Here is a 26690-nt window from a genome sequence, read left to right on the forward strand (position 1 = left end):
TAGAACTGATGAAAGCTAAGATAGACCACGAAAAGTTAGCCAGATTGCGGAAGTACGAAGAGGATAACAAGGCTGTGATTAAGGACTACACCTTTGGTCCAGGCGACCTAGTGCTCATACGAAACACTGCAATTGAAGGGTCCTTGGATAGAAAGCTGAGAGCTAGATACCTTGGCCCAATGATCGTGGTACGCAGGACGCAGGGCGGCTCGTATATCGTAGCTGAACTGTCCGGCGCAGTATGGCAAAATAAGGTTGCTGCATTTAGGGTGGTCCCCTACTACGCAAGGGAGAAGTTAGTCCTGCCTAAACCAATTGAGGATTTGATTGACGTTTCAGAAGCAGGGCTGTCAAAAATAGAAGCAGCACCAGAAGAACAATTTACGGGTGCACCGGACTGGGCACATTTACGACTGGATATGACTGATGATAGTTAGGACTCGGACATGAGCTACGTCGATGGTGGTCCAACTATTATATTTGCAAAAACTCCTACGTAGGACAATAAGAGAAAACCAAATACAGTGGGTGCAAGAGGATTTAAACTACAGGACCTTTGCCCTTCACGATGCGAAGTTGTTCGGCAATGTGTTGAAGAGTGGTGTCCAGCTGTTGCTGTGCAAACGCTACGCGAAATTCGTAATCCGCTTGCTCTAAACGGAGTTGTGCGAGGCGTCGCTCTGCAGCCTGCACTTCAAAGTTGGGAGAGGGGTCTGAGCAGAAATAGATAAGTCTGCAATCGGAACGGAAAGCAACAAGAATAAAAAGACATACCATGGAGGACAGGAGGAATCTCCTGCCGGGCCTTTTTATTTGCATAGTGACGAGCCTTAGCGGCTTGAGGGGTGGATGGGTCAACACCGGCATCCTCATACGATAATAACATGGTCTCAGCCCGCTGACAGGCACGTTAGGCAAATCTGAGGGTGAAATAAGATCCGCGAGGCATACCTTGGGGGCTTTTGAGCTACCTTCACTCGGGGCCACATTGCAGGTGATGATCTCGACAGAGCTATCATCAACTGACATTGCCTGGAGGTCACGGATAAGCTTAGTATACCATGCGCCAACCGCACCACGACGAACCTCATCGATGTCATCCTACAGTGTAAGTCAGCACGATAGCACGTTGGAGGGGTACAGGGGCAACCTACTTCAGAGTCGATGATCGCTTTGGACTTTGGGGCCTTACTGCCTTTGTGTTTCTAAAAAGAAATAAAAACCAAGAGTGTCAGACACTACGACATAAGCGAATATGGAACAAGCCAGACGAACCTTGGATTTGGAGGGTCGCACGGGTGCCTCTGTAACAGGACCTACAGGGACAACGGGCGGCGCAATGATGGGCGTAGAAACGACCACAGCAGTAGACTCAGTGCTGCCCGCAGAGAAGGCTGCGGATGGTGGAGCACTGGTCGGTGCTGGTCCCTCGCTTTTAGGTGCATTGCGTGCTTCCTGGATGAAACGACAGATCTCGCGGATCACTTGGAACTCCCGAGTATGCAAGGAAAGGTTTTGAGGGTGCGCATTGTGGATGTTGTGGTAGGCTTTGCGGATCTCGAAGCACAAGTTGGTGGCACCTTTGTTACGCTCGACCTTGGAAGCAGTCCATGTGGCTTCCTGAGAGAAGCACACAACAGGTCAGTAAGGAAAACGCAGGGTGGAAGCATAGAACCAGCAACACAACCACTTACCACGAAACGCACGGCCGAATTTAACATGGTAATCAGCCCGGGGGCCTGAGCAATGTCCTTGATTACTGCAGTACCAGTCTTCCCACCAGCCACTACCAAGGGTACGGCAGCGGCCGACCGAGCATCCTCGACAGAGGGGACCAAGGGTTCAACGGGGACCGACATGAAACAGGGTATGCTTTGGGAATCAAGGAAAGGAACAAGGGGGCACGACGACTCACCAAGAGGCAAGTTGCCCTCCCTTTTATCCTCTACCGCGGCCTTTAGTTGTTCCCAAGGAAAGGCGACGGGAAACCGTTGTGGGACAAGTTTCAGGAAAGAAAAAGAAGAGGGCAAACGATGACTCACGGAGAGGAGTAGGTCTCAGCCGGATGGCGCAAGACACGCCAAACCACGACCCAAGAACGACAGACCTCAGAAAAAAAAAAAAAAAAAAGGCAAGCACTGTACGAGATGTGCCTGACTGGGGACAGTCAGTATGCAAGTTGGGGGGGGATGATAAGGCTCGCAAATGAGCAGGTGTAGAAAACGCGCACTAAGGCAGACGCGCGGCACTCCAGTCTAAAAATAGCGCATACCAACCACATGGGCCGAGCGCACGGCATCAGCCGGCGTTGACTTGGCAGACACAGACTCGCGAAATAAGTGTACCGCACCGGGAAAATAAGTTGAGCAGGGACTCGTATCAACACATAAACCCAGAAAACATGGGCGCACTGTTGCCTGCAACGACCCCCGTATGAAACGAGACATATACGCCAGGCTAGAAGTCTAACCGTGAGGAGAAATGCAGGAAAAGACGACGGACTCACGCTCTGCCCTGCCCAAGCGCCTAAACATTAAACCTGTAATTATCACCCGCACTTCCAGCATTGGGTACCGAGCACAAACGTGTGCAATCACGCACTGGTGCGGATCAATGTGGGCGCGCACGGACGCGCCTCAAAGCATATAAAAGCCAGCCTAAGAAAGCAGAGGAGGGCAAGTAATCCCCGTGAGAGCTTCTATTGAGTAAAACGAGCTTGCCTTGCATTGCTTAGAAAAGATTGTGCACAGTTGTTTTGAGCATTGAGCCAGCATTGAACGCTGTTTGATAAAAATTTGATAAATCGGCATTGCATTGAAACAACTTGGAGCCTATTGCACGAAACTACCTAAATCGTAGATACTCATAATCTAAAAAAATATCGTAAAAACCTAAATATACGCTTATCCCTCCGAACTCAAAACCTCACTCACCAAATAACAAATTTGGTGAAGTTAGTGTGTGAAATCGAGTCATTCCAGACTCGCACTACACGAACCACTTCATCTGGAGCCCACCGCGAGGGGGGGTTGATTTAGATTCGGATAAACATATATTGAAAAAGAAAACTCACGTTTTCAAAAATACCAAAAGCGACCAAAGTACCTGCTGAGGAAGCACCCCGGCGAAGCACACGAGAGAACGTTGCAAAGAACACTGCGCAGTCCTATTCGTTAGCAGAAGCCCGAGCACTTGCTCAAAAACAAAAAGCAGAAGCCACTGCTACCAAACCAAAAGCTAGGAGATCAATCCTAAGTAAAAAGCAGCCGTTAAAAGAGCTCGCAACCGCGCTAACTGAAATCGAAAGAACTGAGTTAAACGCATCAGCGGAAGAGTCATTTTATCAAACTGCTTCTGAAGAGATAAACCCACAATTTACGGTCACAAAGACATACAAAATGAAAGATCTACCTACCACTAAAGAAAGGAGTGCGCCTAAATTTAATGAAAGCGAACCCACAGAGTTGTTAAGGTACCTAGAGGAGGTAGAAGAGTTGTTCAAAAAGTATGATGTAACTGAAGAAAAAGATAAAAAGAAGACAGCCTGTAAATACGCGCCGGCGGCCACAGAGGCGGAATGGAAAGCGTTCAGTTCTTATGACAAAGGGACGTGGATAGAATTCAAACGAGACCTGATCGCCAGTTATCCAGAAGTGGTGTTGCTGCATAGAGGTTCGATTGCAACACTGGATAAATTGTGCAAAACCTACAAAGGAAATAACCAGTTGGAATCCAACGAAAGCACCCGCCTAGCAGCTTTCGTAAGACCTTTTCGCGCAGAAGCAGTAAAGCTTCTCAAGGATCCTGCGTTGGTATCCAACCGAGACCTGGTGACAAGGTTCATGGGATGTTTAAGTGACGAATTTGCGAGAAGAGTTAGCATCAAATTAGACTCTGACTCAGACACGAAAAATGCGATTAGAAAACTCACTGCTGCGGCACCCGCTGGGGATGGAATTCCCCTAATCGAAGAATCGGCCTTCATCAGATGGGAGGACCGCCACAGCTTGCCTGATGTAATAGCAGCTGCTACCAATATCGCGGAAATGGGGGCTTGGTCACGTACGGGTGAGACTCGAGTAGTACCCAACGAACAACGCACATATGGGGCTGATCAGCTAGCTAGCACGAACCGCTCCGAGACCACTGTAAAATTGGAAGAAACGATTGCGCAACTCGCGGATACGGTACTGAACAGTGAGAAGCAACGGGCGGCGGAATATAGGCAACTGCAGGATGCACAGATGAGACAGTATCAAGAGTTTCAAAGCTTTATGTCATCGTTCAGGCAAAATACGAACATGAACTCATCAGCGCCAGTTGGTAACAACTATGGGGCGCCGAGGGTAAGAACAAATCAGAATAATGGTTGCTACTATTGCAAAGAAGAAACACACCATATCTACGAGTGTCCCTACATCAAAAAGCATCTGGAACTTAAGTGGATCATAAAAAATCACGACAACCACATTAGGTTGCCGGGAGGTTCACAGATTCATACAGATGGCGTGAAATCTCGCAAAGACATAGTTGAACAACAGAACTATAAAACACCAGGGGTGATACCAGCAGCAAAAATCAGTCAGATGTATAACCACCAAGAACGAGACTCACCAATGGACGAAGCTCACTACAGACTTCACAGGCAGTACGAGCTTTCGAAATCGCTGAGATCGTTAACGGAAAACTTTGGTGAAGATGCATTGGAAGCAGTGCTAGAAGAGAGGCGGCGTTATGCGGTTAATGAAGAAGAAGAGCCAGCCCTGGCAAATTTTCCTTAAGTTCAAGGATGGGGGCCCATCAGCCTAGGCGCACCTCACCTAGGTTCAATAAACAGCCTGAGCAGCCCCTTGAGAACGTAGAAAAAGAGGAGAATAAACTAGAACAAGCATCTACACAACCGGTAACATCGACCACCGAGCCAGCCGTCGATAGACAACCAAAAAGAAAAGAATTACCCTACATTGATGTTCCCCCTCTGAGCGAAGTACCACGGCCTATAGCCGACGCTCGACAGAACTGGGTAACACCGCCAAAAGGAAACGGTAGCCTGTATAATATCAATTCGCCGATAGAACAACAGGTCAACACGGAAAGCCTACACGAGAAAGCACTAGAGGCCGAGGTCACGCTTACTGTGCGAGAAATCCTCGGCAGTGCACCAGCCATTCGAGAAAAACTGAAGAAAGCCATTACACCGGTTAGAAAGCCAGTAACACCAATCGAGCCTGTGGCAGCATTCATGCTAGCGGGGGACGACAGCGGAAGCCTGAAAGCGGAGCACAAGGTGGGCGGGGATCCATACCTACAGCTATACCAGCTAGGGGAAACGGAGTTACCCACCGCCACGTATGCAGGAAAAGAAGCAGAAAATCTGCGCGCGCTCTGGCCCAAGGTGAATGGGGTAGAAAGCGTGGAAGCAATTTTAGACAGCGGCTCTCAGATTGTGTCTATGGCAGAAGAAGTGGCGCTGCGAACAGGATTAAGTTGGGACCCAGACATCGTAATCAGCATGGAAAGTGCGAATAAGTCTATCAATAAGACACTAGGCTTAGCAAGAAACGTACCGTTTACGTTTGGAAATGTAACAGTATATTTACAAGTTCATATCATAAGGAATCCAGCATATACAATACTGTTGGGGCGCACATTCGATTCGCTAACTCGCTCAAATGTACAGTCTGAAAATGATGGGTCCGCCACAATCAAATTGGAAGACCCAAACACAGGAAGAAAAGTAGTGGTGCCCACCTTTGAAAGAGGGAAGGGTCCGCATCAGGTTGCAGAAGAAAGAAAACGCAAAGCTGAGGGTTTTTAAATCACCTCGAGGATGGTCTAAAACAATCCCTGTTTGGTCAGATTCCAGGGGATAACGGAGAGGTGGCGGTCGTCTTTGAACTAGACGAACGAAACCAGGAACTCACAGTACAAGCATACCAGACAAAAACGGGCAGTTTCTCAAAGAATGAGGTGCGGGACGCATTTCTCTCTCAAGTTCTGGATCACAAACCGATGGATAGCAAGTCAAGAAACAGATTAACGCAGTATTTCCAAGGAAAAACTCACGAAGTATCAGCGAGGCCCGCTAAACCGCAGCCCACAGTAGTGGAAACGCGACAGACAAGGCTACTGGCCACCTACATGGGTAAAAAGAAATATAAACCCGTGGCACAAAAAGTCAGACCAATATTTGCGGACCTACCTGAAGAATTTAGGATAGTCCGGGACATTAAAGGCGACCCACTACAAGGGATGCCCCTTCTACCCACGCAACCACGGGAGTTTGCGCCAACAGGCCGCTATACCCAGGAACGAAAGGACGCAATGGATAAAGTCCATAAGGAAGGTTTCTTATGGCCTGAAGAACGCAAGCTAGTACATAATATAATCATGAATCAAGAACAAGCTTTTGCCTGGGACGATACGGAAAGAGGACACTTCAAAGAGGAATACTTTCCATCGATTAAGATACCCACGGTAGAACACACACCATGGGTATATAAAAACATACCTATTCCCCATGGCTTGTATGATGAAGTGTGTAAAATCATCAAGTCCAAGCTGGCGTCGGGCGTATACGAGCTGTCAAACGCATCATATCGCTCAAGATGGTTCACAGTTCTAAAAAAGGACGGCAAGAGTCTTCGGATTGTCCACAGCCTGGAACCACTAAACGCTGTCACGATCGCGCACTCGGGAGTGCCACCGGGTACGGAAAGTTTAGCAGCACATTTTGCAGGCCGGGCGTGCGGGGGCATGTTCGACTTATACGTCGGTTACGATGAGCGAAAAATCGATGAGAAATACCGTGATATGACCACCTTCCAGACACCGTTTGGAGCAATGAGATTGGTTACTTTGCCTATGGGCTGGACCAACTCAGTACCCATATTTCACGATGATGTGACTTACATACTGCGAGACGAAATACCACATGTAACAGTACCATACATCGACGACGTAGCAGTCAGAGGGCCGGAGTCAAGATATGAGCATGAAGGAAGGTATGAAACTATTTCGGAAAATAAGGGGATCCGACGGTTTGTATGGGAGCACTTACAAAACGTGAATAGGGTCCTCCAGAGAATGAAATATGCTGGGGGTACGTTTTCGGGATATAAATCAGTTCTGTGCGCAGACGAGATCACGGTGGTCGGGCATCGCTGTACCTACGAAGGGCGTAAACCAATCGAGGAGCGAGTAAAAACCATACTAGACTGGGGAGAATGCGAAGACCTGGGTGATGTACGATCTTTCTTGGGCATCTGCGGCACACTAAGAGCGTATATACCAAATTACACTGAACTAGCGTGGGACCTGCAAAAGCTCACTAAGAAACAAAACCCTTTCAAATGGGGAGATGCACAGCGACTAAGCATGTCCAAATTAAAAGAGGGAGTACGCAATGCGAAATGTTTGTTGCCAATAGACTACGAAAGCGGCGGCAACGTGGTTCTGGCCGTCGACGCCTCCTACATGGCTGTAGGTTTCTACATCTATCAAGAACCTGTAACAGAGAAAGACGCTATTAGATATGTAAAATTCGGTTCAATCACGCTACAGGACCACGAAGCTAGATACTCACAGCCAAAGCGAGAGCTGCTAGGTCTCAAAAAGGCATTAAAGGAAAACAGAGAGTTGCTAATCGGGTGTCGCAAACTGATCGTGGAAATGGATGCTAAATTCATAGACGGCATGCTGCGCAATCCGGACATGATGCCTAACGCTACAATCAATCGGTGGATAGAAGAGATTATGTTATATCACTTCACCTTGCGACATAAAGCAGGGAAGACTTTCGGCCCCGATGGTTTGTCAAGAAGAAAAGCTCAGCCCACAGACGTTCCGCCCCGAGTACCGCCTGAAGAACAGACTGAGTGGGAGCTGCCTCCTACAAGCATGTTTGACGAGTTAGAACCAAAACCGTTGCCGGTGCAGGACTTTGCAGCACAAATAGATATGAGGGGGGGATACTTACATGAAATAAAACTAAGTCCCACAAAGCCAAGTAATTGCCAAGACAGGCCAAGGAAACTCACGGAGTTCTTAGACAACATTGAAGAACTAGGTGGAAAACTCCGTGGTGCAGCACGTTCAGTAGAAGATTTCAGACAAGAATTGGAAAGAGCCGACGAGTTTCGCGCTATGGAGCATGCCGCGTTTAACGTATGGTTGAAAAATCACGCAGGTACCCTAGATAAACCTCAACAGGTGTTGTTCCAACAATTAGTAGCAACCCTAGTTCTGCCGGAAGAGACAGTAGAAACCCAGAAATATGACGAGGAGCACAGAACCATGACCGCGGCGCGACAAGAGAACTTGTTGCCGGAAGTAAGGGAATGGTTGGAGAATAAACACAAAATCAGCCGATCACTCACAGAACGTGACAAAGTAAAATTTGAACGTTTTGCACGGAGGTTCTTCCTTTTTGAAGGTCGACTGTATCTGCGAAGCTACAGCGCGGAACATCGACTCGTAGTAAGCAAAGATCGAAGAACTTACATGATGATAGCGGCGCATGACCATTGCGGCCACCGAGGCTTCTATGCCACTAATCAATTATTGGTACAACGGTTCTGGTGGCCCGAGATGGAGAAAGACATAGCCAGGTATGTCAAAACATGTCATAGGTGTCAGGAAAGACAGCTAACTATGCTGAAAATCCGGCCCACCTTGACGCATACCCCGTCATTATTCCAAGTCCTGCATACAGACTGCATGAAAATGACTCCACCGTCCAACGGTTGTTCAACCATTGTTCATGGCCGGGACAACATGACCGTCTGGGTAGAAGGCAGAGGGTTGCGACGAGAAACGGGGCGAGCAATCGGGCAATGGTTGTGGGAAGATATTGTGTGTCGCTGGGCGTGTTTATCTGTGATCGTCACTGACAACGGGACACCGTTTGTGGCGGCACTTAAGTGGCTAGAGACAAGGTACGGTATTAAGAACATTCGCATATCACCGTATAACTCTAAAGCCAATGGAAAAATTGAACGCCCACACTGGGACATAAGACAAATGTTGTACAAAGTGTTGGGACCTAAGAACTTACACAAATGGTTCTGGTTCCTCCATTTTGTCTTTTGGGCGGATAGAGTCACCGTCCGCCGACGTCTGGGTTGCTCACCCTACTTTATGGTGACGGCAGCCCACCCAACGTTGCCCCTAGATGTACAGGAAGCAACGTGGTTAGTAAAACCCCCAGAGGGTATGCTGAGTGAGGAGGAACTCATCACCTTCAGAGCGAAGGCTCTAGCAAAACATAAAGCGCAACTAGAACTGATGAAAGCTAAGATAGACCACGAAAAGTTAGCCAGATTGCGGAAGTACGAAGAGGATAACAAGGCTGTGATTAAGGACTACACCTTTGGTCCAGGCGACCTAGTGCTCATACGAAACACTGCAATTGAAGGGTCCTTGGATAGAAAGCTGAGAGCTAGATACCTTGGCCCAATGATCGTGGTACGCAGGACGCAGGGCGGCTCGTATATCGTAGCTGAACTGTCCGGCGCAGTATGGCAAAATAAGGTTGCTGCATTTAGGGTGGTCCCCTACTACGCAAGGGAGAAGTTAGTCCTGCCTAAACCAATTGAGGATTTGATTGACGTTTCAGAAGCAGGGCTGTCAAAAATAGAAGCAGCACCAGAAGAACAATTTACGGGTGCACCGGACTGGGCACATTTACGACTGGATATGACTGATGATAGTTAGGACTCGGACATGAGCTACGTCGATGGTGGTCCAACTATTATATTTGCAAAAACTCCTACGTAGGACAATAAGAGAAAACCAAATACAGTGGGTGCAAGAGGATTTAAACTACAGGACCTTTGCCCTTCACGATGCGAAGTTGTTCGGCAATGTGTTGAAGAGTGGTGTCCAGCTGTTGCTGTGCAAACGCTACGCGAAATTCGTAATCCGCTTGCTCTAAACGGAGTTGTGCGAGGCGTCGCTCTGCAGCCTGCACTTCAAAGTTGGGAGAGGGGTCTGAGCAGAAATAGATAAGTCTGCAATCGGAACGGAAAGCAACAAGAATAAAAAGACATACCATGGAGGACAGGAGGAATCTCCTGCCGGGCCTTTTTATTTGCATAGTGACGAGCCTTAGCGGCTTGAGGGGTGGATGGGTCAACACCGGCATCCTCATACGATAATAACATGGTCTCAGCCCGCTGACAGGCACGTTAGGCAAATCTGAGGGTGAAATAAGATCCGCGAGGCATACCTTGGGGGCTTTTGAGCTACCTTCACTCGGGGCCACATTGCAGGTGATGATCTCGACAGAGCTATCATCAACTGACATTGCCTGGAGGTCACGGATAAGCTTAGTATACCATGCGCCAACCGCACCACGACGAACCTCATCGATGTCATCCTACAGTGTAAGTCAGCACGATAGCACGTTGGAGGGGTACAGGGGCAACCTACTTCAGAGTCGATGATCGCTTTGGACTTTGGGGCCTTACTGCCTTTGTGTTTCTAAAAAGAAATAAAAACCAAGAGTGTCAGACACTACGACATAAGCGAATATGGAACAAGCCAGACGAACCTTGGATTTGGAGGGTCGCACGGGTGCCTCTGTAACAGGACCTACAGGGACAACGGGCGGCGCAATGATGGGCGTAGAAACGACCACAGCAGTAGACTCAGTGCTGCCCGCAGAGAAGGCTGCGGATGGTGGAGCACTGGTCGGTGCTGGTCCCTCGCTTTTAGGTGCATTGCGTGCTTCCTGGATGAAACGACAGATCTCGCGGATCACTTGGAACTCCCGAGTATGCAAGGAAAGGTTTTGAGGGTGCGCATTGTGGATGTTGTGGTAGGCTTTGCGGATCTCGAAGCACAAGTTGGTGGCACCTTTGTTACGCTCGACCTTGGAAGCAGTCCATGTGGCTTCCTGAGAGAAGCACACAACAGGTCAGTAAGGAAAACGCAGGGTGGAAGCATAGAACCAGCAACACAACCACTTACCACGAAACGCACGGCCGAATTTAACATGGTAATCAGCCCGGGGGCCTGAGCAATGTCCTTGATTACTGCAGTACCAGTCTTCCCACCAGCCACTACCAAGGGTACGGCAGCGGCCGACCGAGCATCCTCGACAGAGGGGACCAAGGGTTCAACGGGGACCGACATGAAACAGGGTATGCTTTGGGAATCAAGGAAAGGAACAAGGGGGCACGACGACTCACCAAGAGGCAAGTTGCCCTCCCTTTTATCCTCTACCGCGGCCTTTAGTTGTTCCCAAGGAAAGGCGACGGGAAACCGTTGTGGGACAAGTTTCAGGAAAGAAAAAGAAGAGGGCAAACGATGACTCACGGAGAGGAGTAGGTCTCAGCCGGATGGCGCAAGACACGCCAAACCACGACCCAAGAACGACAGACCTCAGAAAAAAAAAAAAAAAAAAGGCAAGCACTGTACGAGATGTGCCTGACTGGGGACAGTCAGTATGCAAGTTGGGGGGGGATGATAAGGCTCGCAAATGAGCAGGTGTAGAAAACGCGCACTAAGGCAGACGCGCGGCACTCCAGTCTAAAAATAGCGCATACCAACCACATGGGCCGAGCGCACGGCATCAGCCGGCGTTGACTTGGCAGACACAGACTCGCGAAATAAGTGTACCGCACCGGGAAAATAAGTTGAGCAGGGACTCGTATCAACACATAAACCCAGAAAACATGGGCGCACTGTTGCCTGCAACGACCCCCGTATGAAACGAGACATATACGCCAGGCTAGAAGTCTAACCGTGAGGAGAAATGCAGGAAAAGACGACGGACTCACGCTCTGCCCTGCCCAAGCGCCTAAACATTAAACCTGTAATTATCACCCGCACTTCCAGCATTGGGTACCGAGCACAAACGTGTGCAATCACGCACTGGTGCGGATCAATGTGGGCGCGCACGGACGCGCCTCAAAGCATATAAAAGCCAGCCTAAGAAAGCAGAGGAGGGCAAGTAATCCCCGTGAGAGCTTCTATTGAGTAAAACGAGCTTGCCTTGCATTGCTTAGAAAAGATTGTGCACAGTTGTTTTGAGCATTGAGCCAGCATTGAACGCTGTTTGATAAAAATTTGATAAATCGGCATTGCATTGAAACAACTTGGAGCCTATTGCACGAAACTACCTAAATCGTAGATACTCATAATCTAAAAAAATATCGTAAAAACCTAAATATACGCTTATCCCTCCGAACTCAAAACCTCACTCACCAAATAACAAATTTGGTGAAGTTAGTGTGTGAAATCGAGTCATTCCAGACTCGCACTACACGAACCACTTCAGCAGGCAATAATGAGTGCAGTGTCTCCGCTATTTGTTTGCGCGTTGACATCAATACGATTACATGCGAGAAGCAAATCAGCCATTGCGTCGCATCCATTTAATGTAGCGAGTATCAGAGCAGTGTGTTTCTTGGTTGTTCGCAAATTGCAAGAATAATCCCAAGAGAACGGCACCAGTAGGCCATAGTAGGCAATAACATGCCCAGGACTAATCCAAGTAAAGCCAATCCGAGAGTCAAACAGTGGGTAATTGGGAGTTTGGAGGACAAATTGATGCAGAGTCTCTATTGGACACGAATCCTCGTCACATTCTCGAACATGAGCTGGCCAATTTTGATAAGCATATTCAAGTAGGGGAGCGTCCTTGGATTTTAAAAAGGCTTCAAAGGCAGGATATGACAGTTTCTCCAGTGTGGTAAAGCGGAAAGCAGTGAGGTATGAAATGCAGCACTTTGCAATAAATGCGTGCGGCAATTGGATGAGCATCTGAGGCCAATCATTCAAAAACTCATATGCTGTATGATCTATGTCGGAAGTTTAATTCAATGACCCTGCATCAATAACCCAGAGAAGGTGGAGTAACTCACGGACGAGACGCACAGTTCCACTTCTTGACTGTATTTCGATAATGCCACAGGATGAAGTGGTAAGCATATCTTGCACAGGAATGTCCCTTTTACTAAAAGAATTGCTTCCCTCCCGAATACCAAGCGCGTGTTGTAGCTCTGAGACGGTCAGTGGGCGACGTGCATAAACTATCCAAGTAATGGCGCGTTTTGCCAATGCTGGGTACTCCCCCTTTTGAGAATTAATCCTGTTCATGAGTGCCAGGTACATTGATTGTACATCGTCGGAGAGCTCGTCTAGACTGTTTGATAAGCTGTTCATGGTGGTGTACCCCTGTAGAGACTGTGACTTGAGTGACGCAACTAGGAACCTGAACAATGTGTCAACAATACAAATAAAATCTCAGGAAATGACACCCACATTCCGTTGGAGATTGCCAAGATTTTATCGCATATTTCCTCCAAAAACTCTGCATTTTGTCGAACTATCCGGGCAACACTGGCTGTCCGTGGGATGGTTTTATGCAAAAAGAGCCGTATGTCCCCTTGATTTTGGTCCCCAATAGTCATGTGTATGGTGTCATTCGGAAGGTCAAAAATCTCCAAGCCAATGATTCGTGACGTGAAAAATAATGAAACGGGAAGTCTCCGGAGAACCGACATGAGCTCAATCTGTGCACAGTCCGGCAACTCGTCCAGAGCATCCAAGACAACGCGAACATTGGTGAAAGACAAAATCATGTTGGAGAGTATGGTAATTAACTCAGTTTCTGAAGGCTGGCTTCGTCGTATTTGATGTATCTCGTACGAGTTAAGCACATGTTGTGCAACTGACGAATTTCCTCTGTAATTAGTGAACAGCTGAGCAATGAGAGACCCTAAATATTGTGAAATCGTCCACGTTTCGTTGTGTCGACAGTACAGGAATAGAACAGCGTCGGTTCCTAGGAGATAAGGAAGGCTCAGATCCATGAGGTGCTCAATCACAATCGCCCTAAAGATTATGGATAAGAAGTGGATATACAACTCATTCAGCTGAACTCACGCAATAATAGTTTTCCCTGAGCCAGCTATAAAATACGTGAGTAAATATATGCAGCAGAGGGGGGAAATGATACTCACGCTTTCCATCCAACAACAGGATACGTCTTTGTCCGGATATCCACTCCTTGAATTGTGTGGAACACAAAACCCACTCTCCAGTTCCCGGTGTGCGTTTCGAAATGGTATCGTAGTGAGTTGCATCTGATCGAATGGGCGTTAACCATTCCACGATATGACGATTTTCTTCACAATTATCAGGATCTTGTTCAAATTGTCCCAATACTGTGTTAATTACCCAAGTGATTGGAGTAAAGGTCGCCATTCCCCATGTATACGTTCTCTCCCGCAACAATAGTTGGATTATGAAGATTGGTAAATTGAGCATTGGTGTAAGCACGAAATCCTGAGGTGGTTAAGAATGGTTTCATGAGACTATACCCAATCCATAACAAACGAGTGCAAATCCTTACCTGTCAAAATTGCTGCATTATTCGCCATGCTCATCATGGCACGCTAGTCATTGCTTGGCTGCAAAAATAAAGGGGGAAGGCGCTGACTCGTTGTGTCTGTTGAGAGAAGTGGGAAGGGCCCTTCCCAATCTCCATGCTCCATTTAAGCAACCTGTGTCGAGTCGTGTGAGCGTCGTAAAAATAGTCAGAATGCGGTGTCCATAGCCACAATCATCTTTTCCACATTTATACATGCAGTGCATCCATCATCAACCCCACCGGCACAGTTTCATCATCGCGGCGGGTTACTGCACCTGAATATTGCGCATATACCTCTTCCTCTATACGATTTGTAGCCTAGATTGGACCGAGGGAAGAAGAACACAGGATTTGTTACATTGTCACAGATGTAGACGTAGACGTAGACGTGGATGTGAACGCAGCTATATAGGTAGAGAAGGGAGGGATACAGAGCAGACAGGTAACCAATCACAGTATTGCAGCACAGAAAGAAAAGTACAACCGCAGCGAAGCAAGAAATACAGCAATACAGAAAAGAAAAGCACCGCGGCGAAGAAATGCAATAAAACCAACGGGACAAGATGAGAAAGGCCAGTACGTGTCAGGTCAGGTCAGGGCAGAATGGAGGAGGAGGAAGAGGTGGTGGTAGTGGGGATAGACAATAACAGCCACAGTGGTGCATACGCCCACTGGTAGAACGGATAGCGCGGGTGAGACGAGTGGCGAGTGAAGGAGGTGAGGGTGAAAGCAAACGCCGATATTTTCATACTTTGCTCGAAGCAGACGCAAACAGAAGCGAAAACGCACCTGGATGAAACCAATTTGCGGTGGTGGCACACGACGCCGGTAGTACTGTCATCCTGCATGTTGAGTGGTAGCAGGCCGCAGTGGTGTATACGCCCATCGCCCAGTGGTGGAAGGAATGAAGGAACGCGGGCGAGGGGAGGGTGATGTCCCAGCGGGATATGTGTGGAGTGAGGAATGAGGAGAGGAAGGTGGAGGTGCTGTCTGGACGTGGCTCTACATGGACTCGGCTCGACACAACTTGAGCTTGATGTAACCGCGCGTGAAAGAGATCCACAAGAGCAGATATTGAGAGCGACAAAATCTAGACAAGGCAAGTAAAATGTAAGAAAAGGAAGCAAACTCAAGGAGATGCAAGGAAAAGGAAGGAAAGGGAAGAAAATGCAAGAAAAAGTTACGGAAGAGAAAGACCACTGATAAACCGCAACAACCGCAACAACACAACACTGCCCCGACATGCGAAATTCGTCGATTAGAAGTTCCAGCTCTGAATGGAGTGGGTGCGGTGCGGGAGTTGGCTTGTTGTCAGCCACATCCACAACAAGGCCAAACACGCCAGTTCCCAATTGTCGTTGGGCGGCGGCTTACAACTTCGTCACTCGTGCGTCTGCCTCACCTCAAATACCAATTTCTCTCTCTCCTCACCTGTCCCTTTTGCACGAATGTGTTTACCTGCATCGATTCTGCTAAGCTCCTAGTTGTGCAAACTAAGTGTTTTCTGGAAAACCGCTTCTTCCCTCTGCGTACCAAGAGCACACACCCCAACGCTATCTTCCTCTGGCGCCACTACCACCCCCAACGATCCGGAACACAAGTAGAAACCTACGACGGAAGGGGATAAAAGGCGGTGTGACGAGTTTTCTGCGTGTTTGCTGCATGGGAAGAGGGAGTTGGATAATGCCGTACACAACCTCATGCGACATCGTGGGCGGAAGGTAAGGGACATGGAGGAGTATAGCATTGGTGTGGCGAAGAAGGTACGTTCACACTCCCCATTCTCCTCCTGTCTTCCAAAGTTCATCCGCGCCTCGTATCCAATGTACAGCGTCCAATACCCATATATGCATGCCTGACGCTACCCTCTGTATCTCCTACCCTTTCGTATGCCTTTAATGCAATGTACCACTGCCGCTTATCATCTACACCATTCCTGAGAGAGTTGCGCCGTCACGAACTATCGCAATTCGCCTGCTTTATCATGTCGTTTTATGTTTGCTTAGGATGGCAGGTGGGAACACGGCTTGTCGCGCCATTTCGAGAGGCAGCTACGGCTTTTTCACGTGTAGCCATGCCAGTTCCAGAGAGCGTCCGCTTTCCCTACACAGCCCTCCTGAAGGTGGCTAAGCAGGTTGTTGAAGGTAGAGCTCCCGATGCGCTTTAACAGGGTTTTGATATGCTTTGCATCCTGTCTGTATGAATGCTTGGTTCAATGGATTTTTTCAACAGTACGTCCATCCCCCAAGCCCTCATGCCTCGTCCTATGCGCTCTCCTAATAGCTCGACATCAACACCGATCAAGCACCTATCTGTCAACACAATACACGCAAGAACAAGGGTTTCTCTCCCTCTTTCGCCACCACCATTTCCAACGATCCGGGATGCATGGAGAAATTAACAACGGAAGAGGATAAAAGGCGACGTGACGAGGTTTCTGTGTGGTCGTTGCAAGGGAAGAGGGAGTTGGATAAAGCCGTACGCAACCTTCTTTGACATCATGAGCGGAAGGTAAGAGTGACGGAGGAGTCCAGTATCGACGTTGTGAAGAAGGCACATTCGCCCCCTCGATCTCCGTCCCGTCTTTCAAAGTTCATTGGCACCTTTTCAAACTCCCATTGCTTGTTCAACGTCCTGTATCCCCTTCCGTCTTGCTATGCCTTTAATGCAATTGACCACCGCCGCTCGTCATCTATACCGTTCCCACAAGTGTCACACCCTCACAAATTGTCGTAATTTGCCTACTTCGTCCTGTCAGTTGGAAGAACAAGTTGTCGCGCCTCTTCAAGAGGCAGCTGCCGCCTTTTCACGGGTACTCGTACAAGTTTCAGTGAGTTTCTGCATTCCCTACCCACCCCTTCTTATGGTTATTGAAAGTAGAGCTCACGACGCGCTTCAACAAGGTTTGTTTCGATATGTTTTGCATCATATTGTTAAATACATGCGTGGTTCATTGGATTTTCTTAACAGTGCATTGATTTATCAAGTCGTCATGCATCGTACTACGCCCTCTCCTTACGGCTCGACATCACCACCAATCATGCCCAAGAAGAACTCTGGAACTACACCCTCTCGCGTCGGTTGCGTGGTTTGTCACCGGGTCGTCGCTTCCCCTCTTTGTCTCTACCTCTGTTTTGCTATTATACAGTTCAACAAGAACTCTACCAACGTGCTCTTATGCTCCCTGCAGCACAAAAACGTGAACGATGGTGCTGGCGAGTATCAGTTCTTCCCTATACCGGAGTTCATTCCTCTTGATATCACTCTTCAAGCCGCTTTAAAATGACTCTGATACCCAGTCCATGCGCCTTACCGAACCTCTCTGTACCACCACAACCTCGGCTCGACATCGACATCAACACTCCACCCACAAGCGCTCTCATATCCACAGTCAACGCTGCTCCTTCTGCTCGCACTCGCATTGAAGATACAAACCTCCCCGTGTTGTCTCTTGGATATGGCCAGGGCCGCGCGAACTCTGCGCAGGGTATTTTGATGCGTCGGTGGTTCTATTCTTTCGATGGGATCTATAGGGTACTCACGATAAGACTTTGATTAGTTTATGGGCGGTGACGCTGGCCCGTAGGGGTGAAACCACCCCTTGTTTGTTTCTCCGACTTGCGCCGCGCGAGTTGATGGGATTCTTGACGGCTGAGGTTTTTGCATGAACATGAGGTAAGAATGGGGAGTGGGTAACTGGTAGCTTCTCCTTGTCAATGGTTTAGGCTTTGGTTCTGCCATAATCTTCACCACTTTGGTCTCTTTTATGCCCCCCACTGGCACCGTTATCACTAGCACCGTCAACTACACCATTTTCCGCTTCCCCCACTCCCACTCCACCTCATTGATGCAGTCATGAACGAAAATATCACGACTGCTTTCCAACTGAGGAGAGTCCCCTGCGTCAACAAGGATAAAGAAAGTTTGCATAGCGGCCAACTGAGCTCCACGAAACTCTATACTGACCACTCTCCACCACCACCACCTCCATTAGCACCACGCACCTTTCACATCCTCGTCAGTTTCGGGCAAATAGAAAAATCAGTGCATCCAAGTGCATGCACTTGGGTGCGGGGGTATGTGGATAGGAGATAGGAGGGTTAAAGGTCGGATTATAAAGGTACATCGATTCACATGTCACTTTTCCGAGCGCCTCATTTCATTGCTTGCGTTTTATACGTCACACGAGTCTCCTACACCTTCCTATACCATATTCCTGTATACACACTCTCTTCAACATCTTCTGATCTCTTATTCCCCTTCCCTGGCATTGTCATCCCGTATAAACCAATACTTCATATCATATATTTTTAGAAGCTGGTTACTCGCTACGTCTAGCATATCCTTCGTATTCCTTCTACCTCAAAATTTTCCTGAACGCACATCAGTAATGCCTGAGTTTCAATATATAAGTGCTATAACGTCACGCCACAGTCGTTCAAGTGATTAGTGCAAAAAGTGTCAAACGATTACAAGTAAGGTGATCTAGAACTTCGCTTATCGTAGTAGTGTATATCTCGGTGAAGTCTAGGTAGACAACATTCAATTTTAGCACCCAGAAGATGCCTCGATTCTGACTAGAAAGATTGTTCGCTGTCAACAAAATGGTAATGTGATGCTCAGTAGACCAATTTAAAGTACTAGGGGATATTATAGATTGCACTGATACGTGCGATTTAGACATTATAATACTCAGAAGAGTCTGCCAGATGCATGACACATGACTGCTGCTCCAATCTGCGGCTGCGGTGTCCAATGGATAAGATATTCCAATACTTCGTTAAAGACATTATGTGGCGTATCAAAAAGATTTCTTTCGGTATCTACGAACTAAGAGAGTCGCCAAACATAGGTCAAAATTTTCGCAATCTAGCTATCATAGGAAAACAAACCAAAGCAGACGACCTATAAAGCCGAAATTTGACCTGGATAATTGCTCAAGTGATAATTCCAACAAAATTGTAAGTTCAGTGTACAACAAAATTTCTACCGACATGCTTGAGATACTGATAACAATCTTGACAGAGAAACTTACAAAATGAAGTTTTCAATCTCCTTCTTCTTGGTGGCAGTCACCTCTGTCGCATTTGCTGCTGAGAGCATTGATAAAGCGACAGATTTATCCGCCTTGTCTGACGCTGAACTCGCAGCTCAGGGATGCTATTGGGATGGAACTGCACCGTTCTGCAACGGTTCTTGCAAAGGAAAAAATGTAGGCTGGTCGGGTGACGCTCAAACATGCATAGGGTGCAATAGCGATTACGTCGAAACCGAAAGGTCTGATTGCGGGAATGGCGCCTGCTGCTGGACTGGCCAGAAGGTCCTTTGCTGCCAAGATGTATGAATTCTTACACATTCATGCCGATTGTCCTCTGTACAGTACACGGTTGAATTAAAACTGTTTCAGTGCGCATAAATGACTTGTATGCATGTCCTTGTGGGAGGTGGGCGGCAAGTGTTAGATGTACTAATGATGAATAGAGTTAGGGCTATATAATCACGAAGCAGTAAGCATTCAGTGGCATTTGATCATTGACAAAGAAAACCGTGGGACTATATATTTTGAGCCAAACTGAACTATCTCACAACTAAGCACATACCTTTACAGGTGCAAATGTGGTCAGCAGGAACACAGGTCTCTACCGCAATTCACTCCAACTCGACAAACCGTACACAGTTGTTTCACTGTTTTTTGGGAACCCCACCACGCATAGGACGGATTATCGAGTTGCCTTATGGGAAAGGTAAACCAAGGACACCGTCACTGGATTTGATTGTGCACGTAAAGATGAAGATTTGTAAAGGGCGATGGCGGTAGCGGCGGGCAGGAATGCTATTAATATTATATTAGTAGTATTTTTATTTTATAGTTTTGATTTGGGGAGTATGGTCAATCGGATACGAGAGTGACGAGCGCGGTGTGGGGGAATAAACCCAGTGAAAATGAGGTAGGGGAATACATATCCTCCATCGTTATCTCTTTTTTCAACAGGTGCACTCTACCTCCCAACACGCATTAAACCTCTCTGAGATAAAGTCGGACCCAACGTTGAAAAAATCGATTTGGGAAAATGAACATACCAAAGAGATGGATCGGGAGTACATGATTTTGCTCCTGCAGAGGTAGATAGGTGACTGACGTTCTTCCCGGTTACGATGGATGTGTTAAGGTAGGATCCCACGCCACAGCAACTACTAATTTTTGCATGTATACTACACGCACAGACAGAACGATGACTCACCTCCCCGCCACTGATGACAAATATTGATTTGGAAAAGGAGGATACAAAAGACGATGAACTAGATACCAAATCCACTCAATTCCATAGCGATGCGCTACAGTGGTGTAAGGAATTAGTGAAAAAGGTGTTATACAGTGACCTAGAGCTCTGGTTAGCGTAGCAAATACATGCCGCCTTACACTGTCAAAGATTCTGTCGGGCCCGTATACATGCTCTGAACGCCGCAATGGACACCTTTAGACACTATCTTGCTCGCTGTCGTAGGATTGTAGCTGATTGATAGGGTATATACCGAGTAATCACGTACCCGTTGAGATACAGGCGCATTTATGGTTGATGTTTAGGAGGTCAATTTGAAGTACTATGATATGGTACAGAGTGCCCTGATCCGTCGACCATGCTATTTCAGACATGAATAGAAGTCAGCCTGACGTATAGGACGACATTGCCATTCAAATTTACGGCAGCAGTTTCAAATGATAGGCCAATTGCAGTACTTGCTCAGAAGCATTATTGGAGTCTCTTAGAGGTTTTGTTAACCGGATATATGATGTCATGATGCCTGTAGAAATAGGTTGTGAAACTCGAAAATCTGGGTAATATAGGCAAATAACCCGGTGCAGTTTTCCTATAAAGAGACCACTCGACCGTGATAATTGCTCAAGCAATAAACTCAAAGAAATTGTGAGTTCATCATCCACATAAATTTTTATTCACATTCTCAAGAGACTGATAATAACCTTGTCAGAAAAGCTTACCAGAATGAAGTTCTCAATCACCTTCTTCTTAATGGCAATGACCTCTGTCGCATTTGCGGCTGAGAGCATTGATAAAGCGAAAGATTTATCAGCCTTGTCAGACAGCGAACTCGCAGCTCAGGGTTGCTATTGGGACGGCACTGCGCCGTTCTGCGATGGTTCATGCAAAAGCAGAAATTCAGGTTGGTCGAGGGCATCTCAAACCTGCATAGGATGCAACGACGACTACGTCGAAACCGAACGATCCGATTGCGGGAACGGCAATTGCTGCATGACGGGCCAGAAGGTCCTTTGCTGCCAAAGGGTATAAATCCAATTAATTATTCATGCCGATTGTTCTCTATAAAGTACACGGTTGAATTCAAACCATTTCTGTGCTTCTAAAAGTGTTGTGAGTGTTGTATAATTAGGAGGCATATGAGATCAGAGAAAAGCATGACTGTTCTTTATTACTCATTGGGTCCGCCACGTTCACAACAAGGCCAAACACGCCATCGCCGTCTGCGCAGTTCACCGCCACTACCTCCGACGACTCAAGACGCAGAGAGACGCAGTGCCGACGGACAAGGATGAGAAATCGCGCAACGCGGCTGTTGCGCTGTCCTTTGAGGGGAGGAAGTGTCAGGAGCTTGCACTCCGCATACAATATCAACCGATAAACACACCTTAGACTAGACGAGGATATCCTCCCATATTCCACCTACAAACGACCCCACTCTCGCTTCTACTCTTGATGATTAACATCACTCCCACACTCGACCTCCGTCCAGGCTCCACTCGTGAGCATCAATCCTATGGATTTTACCGCTCAGAAGTCCGATAACAGTTTGAATATGCAAAGTTGTTTAATTTCTCAAATCAGGCCTGGCTTCCCAATTGTCGGCGGCGGCGTCATACAACATCGTGCGTCTACCTCATCTCAACCACCAATCTCTCCCTTCTTTCCTGTTCCGTTTGCACCGATGTGTTTATCTGCATCGAGTCCGCTGAGCTGCTAGTTGTCCGGACCATGTAGTTCCTGGAAAACCGCTTCTTCCCTAGGCGCACCAAGGACATACACCCCAACGGTTTCTCTCCCTCTTTTGCCACCACCATTTCCAACGATCCGGGATACTTGGAGAAACCAACAACAGAAGAGGATAAAAGGCGGCGTGACGAGGTTTCTGTGTGGTTGTTGCAAGGGAAGAGGGAGTTGGATAAAGCCGTACGCAACCTTCTTTGACGTCGTGAGCGGAAGGTAAGAGTGACGAACAAGTCCAGTATCGACGTGGTGAAGAAGGCACATTCGCGCACCCCATCTCCGTACCATCTTTCAAAGTTCATTGGCCCCTTTTCAAACTCCCATTGTGTGTCCAACGTCTTGTATCCCCTTCCCCATGCCATGACTTTAATACAATCTACCACCGCCGCTCGTCATCTATACGGTTCCCGCAAGTGTCACACCCTCACAAATTGTCGTAATTCGCCTACTTCGACCTGTCAATTGGAAGGACAGCTTGTCTCCCCCCTTCGAGAGGCAGCTTCCGCCTTTTCACGTGTACTCGTACAAGTTTCAGTGAGTGTCTGTTTTCCCTACCCACCCCTTCTCAAAGTTGTTGAAGGTAGAGGTCACGACGCGCTTTAGCAAGGTTTGTTTTGATATGTTTTGCATCTTATTTGTTAAATATATGCGTGGTTCAATTCATTTTTTCAACAATGCTTTCATCCATCAAGTCGTTATGCATTTATGCGTCATACTACGCACTCTCCTGACGATTCGACATCAACGCCGACCAAGCACCTATTTACCAACACCATACATGCATGAACAAGTCTGGAATGGAACCCTCTCGCGTCGATTGCGTGGTTCATCACCGGGTCGCTTCCCCTCGGCACTCTACCGACTCGTTCCCATCCTTCTTGCAGTACAAAAACATGAGCGATGGTGCTGGCGAGTATCAGTTCTTCCCCTCATCGGAGTTCACTCCTCTTGATCTCTCTCTACCAGCCGCTTATAAATTACTTTCTTCCAGGTTATGCCTCCTATAATAACCGCATTGGCCCACCTACAGAGGTTTATGATGTTGTACAACATGTGTATAGTCAACATAAATCTGTGTGATGGATGATCTGATTTTATTATCACTTGTTGTAGATGCTGGAATACAGATACCATTCTGGGGGGATTAGGTAAAAGCGATTGAATGACTAGTACTCGAAATCAACGCTCAATGTTAGTCGAACACTTTAACCGTCGAAGACCGTGAATTCAAAAATCTGCGCCTAATTAGGTCATGTGGTGTCTAGGGACGACGCGTCGCGACTGACAGGGGAAAGACCGTGCTTACATGTGCAAACTGATAAGATCTCTCTGATTCCCCACGGATGTGCACACAACAACGTAACTACACAGCGTTGGGTGTCGCTATCAGATGTCGAAGATATTCTCAGGCCTTTTGACAGTGTGGCAAATTTATACTTTTGTCGATGACGAAGAGCCAGTTCTTGCAAACACTGTGTGGAGAATTGATTACAATTTTCAGTAGTTAAAAGATAACGAGGAGATTAAGCAATTAAACAAGATTACATCGTTGTTCGCCATGAGGTTGGGTGAACGAGACTTCATATAACATGCGCCTTGTTGAAAGCTGTAAAGTCAGAGCGCAGTCTTGCATATACGTCCTGTGCGCCGGTAAAGAAGAGTCTGGCATGGGAATCCATCATCAAATCATCGGAATACTTACACGTTGTAAGCATAAGTCATAACCCAGTTCACCGGATAAAGAGCTGGAGCCTGGGACTTTCTATACACATATTTGAGTACCATTGTTCCCTTTCGACAGATTATTCCTCCCCTCTTCCACCATCCGTCAACCACTCGACGTCCCAATTATGCCATATTCCGACTTCAATTTGTCTGACCTGCAAGACTACGTGCCACATAACCCATGCGATGACAACCGCTACCTTGGTGCATTGAGTGGCGCCTCGTATGCAGCCAGAGACAGTAATCCCGTTGAAGCCATCGATACACCTCTTCTTGACCCCACTTTTCAATTCTGTGCGGATGTGTTGAGCAGTATATCGCGACTTTTTCCGGGCCTACGCACCTACCATGAAACAAAATTCAAAGATACAAGAGGGGCTACCATTGATGAGGTCGAGGTACAAGGTCCAGCCACAAGGGGCGCAAGCTCGAGACATCAGGATAATCACCAGCCAATCCCTGGTGAAATCGAGGGTTTCCACAACCGTTATACAGTATATGCCACTCCATCGGCATATACCAGCAGTCAATATGAGATACTATCCCCTCCAGCGATGGTACCCGTACATACAAGCTCCTTACAGGAGCTAATCAACTGTCGGGATGCGACTTCCGAAGGAAGTAGGCGTGAACCGTCAGTCCTAAAGTCCCATATGTGATAGCCCTATTGACAACAACTTTCTCATTTAGATCAACGTCGCCTTCAATACCAGCAATGGGACAGCCAGGTCCCTCTCATTGGCATCAAGATCGATTTGACGAGCCGTTCCATCATCACCCATCAGTTCATCCACAGATAGAACCATCCGCGCTTCACCTGGATTCAGAGAGCACGGGTTTTTCAACCCACCAAACAGTACCCGATGCCGTCGACGGTACTTTGAGTCATCTGGATAACGGGAAGAGTATGTTTGTTTAACTATAAACCTAATGACTATTGCTGATCTCATCATTTGCAGACCTAATGCTTGACCAGCATACGGCGCCCATCGAGAATGTGGATGGCAATGATATGTCAGTCTTACCAGTACATTCACGACAGCTTTGGTCAAAAAAGAGCATTAGTTTCAAGACATATCCTCAGCCTCTATACATAGGGGGAAGCACACATACAGCCCAGCATCAGGGCATATTTTCCGACAATTCTCAGTCATGGTTGGACGTGGGAGAGGATTCCAATGCCACCCATGGTCCATCAATGTGTTTTTCCTCGAGAAGAGAGGAAAACAAAACACTAGTATCCGTCATCGATGGAAGCGACAGACGCCGCTCCGGGCACACAAAGGAGCCCGTAGAGCAACAAGACATCAACAAAGTCCAAACAAATGACGGAGGGTATGAATTTTGTCTTCCTCTCTTCATCGTAGACACTAACGCTGCTTTCTTGAATACAGACACGGAGAGCGGAGGATGGTAGGGCATGGCCAAACAATTGGGAGGTATGATCATCAGCAATTACTTCGAGGCTGCGAGCTCACGAGGAAAAATATTTGTTTCCAGTGGTGAAAGCGGGTCTCGAAAGAGACAACGCGAGGAGTCTGACTCGGAGATGGAGTCAGCTGGAGGCTCCCACAAGCCCAAGAAACCCAAAGTAAAGGAGTCCCCGGACTCCGTGCCAGGAGACCAAAGCACAGGGGTGCAGGGCGCCAGGGGGAAGCGCAGAAACCTGAACCCGAGGGCTCCAGCAATGATGAAGTTGTACGCACACAACTTGACGCCACTGACGACGCCTGAGGCCAAGGAAGGTGGATTTGTCCCACTCGTCACCGCAGACACAAAAGCGGCTAGCAAGGCGTTTAGCAGCCACCAAATGTCCGTCGACATGGACAGTATGACTATAGTGTAAGTGTTTTTTTGATTCCGCATCGCTCAGATAAGATAGTGACTTACATGCCGTGATTTTCAAAGGACCGGTTGCCCCGATGAACCACAACGGAAAAGCTCCAGAGGACGCGGGAAGTCAAAGGCCATTCAGTGATGGGGTAGCGGAAAACGCCATCGCGTATGATAGTCAGTCAGTAGATGGTAGAGCACGTCGTCAACGGCGGTATAATGCCAATTTTTTTTTGATCTCGCACGTTTTATCAGTTCCGCTCATCGATGAGCCGCGTTGATTTCTCACGGCGAGTTTCGGCAGCGACGTTCACTGCAACTTGCCCATCGCTTATTATTCGTGACTTAATTCGTTACTCGAAAATGTGATATGCAACGACGTGGGGCAGGTGTTGGGAATACGGAGGGAACGATGTGTTGGCAGGGGGTGGTTGCAATGTGAGGGTGGGATGTGGAGATGAGTACGGGATGTGGATGGGGAGGGTGGAAACATACTCACATTGCGAAAGCAGTGCAATGGGCATATGAAAGAGCGTATCGAGCTGACAGTACACGACGCTAGCGTTGTCGCTGAGCGCTAAACGGAGATATAGTACGCGTGTCGAGCGCTTGAAAGAACGAAGACGGGGTATTGCGGGTCTAGATGTGAATCGACGTGGATTGGTATAGTGCGTTCATAGTTGAATGGCATGTCGAGAGCTAGTTTGAAGATTAGGTAGGAAACAGAAGGC

The 26690-nt window shown here is 47.6% G+C and overlaps 6 protein-coding genes across 6 annotated transcripts; 3 read left to right on the forward strand and 3 right to left on the reverse strand.

Moving 5' to 3' along the window:
• Nucleotides 1-540: 540 nt before the first annotated feature.
• Nucleotides 541-1859, reverse strand: JR316_0001571 (uncharacterized protein; the record flags this gene model as incomplete). The annotated part of the gene is made up of 6 exons (XM_047887374.1): nt 541-713; nt 775-898; nt 952-1101; nt 1155-1205; nt 1276-1620; nt 1695-1859. The coding sequence occupies 6 exons, from the start codon at nt 1857-1859 to the stop codon at nt 541-543; spliced, it is 1008 nt and encodes a 335-aa protein (XP_047752297.1).
• A 174-nt stretch (nt 1860-2033) lies between these two features.
• JR316_0001572 (uncharacterized protein) lies at nt 2034-4781 on the forward strand (the record flags this gene model as incomplete). The annotated part of the gene is made up of 2 exons (XM_047887375.1): nt 2034-2050; nt 3065-4781. 2 exons carry the CDS (start codon nt 2034-2036, stop codon nt 4779-4781), a joined length of 1734 nt encoding a protein of 577 aa, XP_047752298.1.
• Nucleotides 4782-9817: 5036 nt separating this feature from the next.
• JR316_0001573 (uncharacterized protein) lies at nt 9818-11136 on the reverse strand (the record flags this gene model as incomplete). The annotated part of the gene is made up of 6 exons (XM_047887376.1): nt 9818-9990; nt 10052-10175; nt 10229-10378; nt 10432-10482; nt 10553-10897; nt 10972-11136. 6 exons carry the CDS (start codon nt 11134-11136, stop codon nt 9818-9820), a joined length of 1008 nt encoding a protein of 335 aa, XP_047752299.1.
• Nucleotides 11137-12819: 1683 nt separating this feature from the next.
• On the reverse strand, nt 12820-14214 carry JR316_0001574 (Vegetative incompatibility protein HET-E-1; the record flags this gene model as incomplete). The annotated part of the gene is made up of 4 exons (XM_047887377.1): nt 12820-13219; nt 13270-13842; nt 13894-13918; nt 13971-14214. 4 exons carry the CDS (start codon nt 14212-14214, stop codon nt 12820-12822), a joined length of 1242 nt encoding a protein of 413 aa, XP_047752300.1.
• Nucleotides 14215-17036: 2822 nt separating this feature from the next.
• On the forward strand, nt 17037-17666 carry JR316_0001575 (uncharacterized protein; the record flags this gene model as incomplete). The annotated part of the gene is made up of 2 exons (XM_047887378.1): nt 17037-17468; nt 17529-17666. 2 exons carry the CDS (start codon nt 17037-17039, stop codon nt 17664-17666), a joined length of 570 nt encoding a protein of 189 aa, XP_047752301.1.
• Nucleotides 17667-24251: 6585 nt separating this feature from the next.
• JR316_0001576 (uncharacterized protein) lies at nt 24252-25972 on the forward strand (the record flags this gene model as incomplete). Its single annotated transcript, XM_047887379.1, has 5 exons — nt 24252-24760; nt 24817-25031; nt 25086-25461; nt 25521-25565; nt 25627-25972. 5 exons carry the CDS (start codon nt 24252-24254, stop codon nt 25970-25972), a joined length of 1491 nt encoding a protein of 496 aa, XP_047752302.1.
• Between the last annotated feature and the right edge of the window lie 718 nt (nt 25973-26690).

The sequence above is a fragment of the Psilocybe cubensis genome, chromosome 2, assembly GCF_017499595.1.
Source record: "Psilocybe cubensis strain MGC-MH-2018 chromosome 2, whole genome shotgun sequence".
In the NCBI taxonomy this organism is placed as follows: Eukaryota; Fungi; Basidiomycota; class Agaricomycetes; order Agaricales; family Agrocybaceae; genus Psilocybe; species Psilocybe cubensis.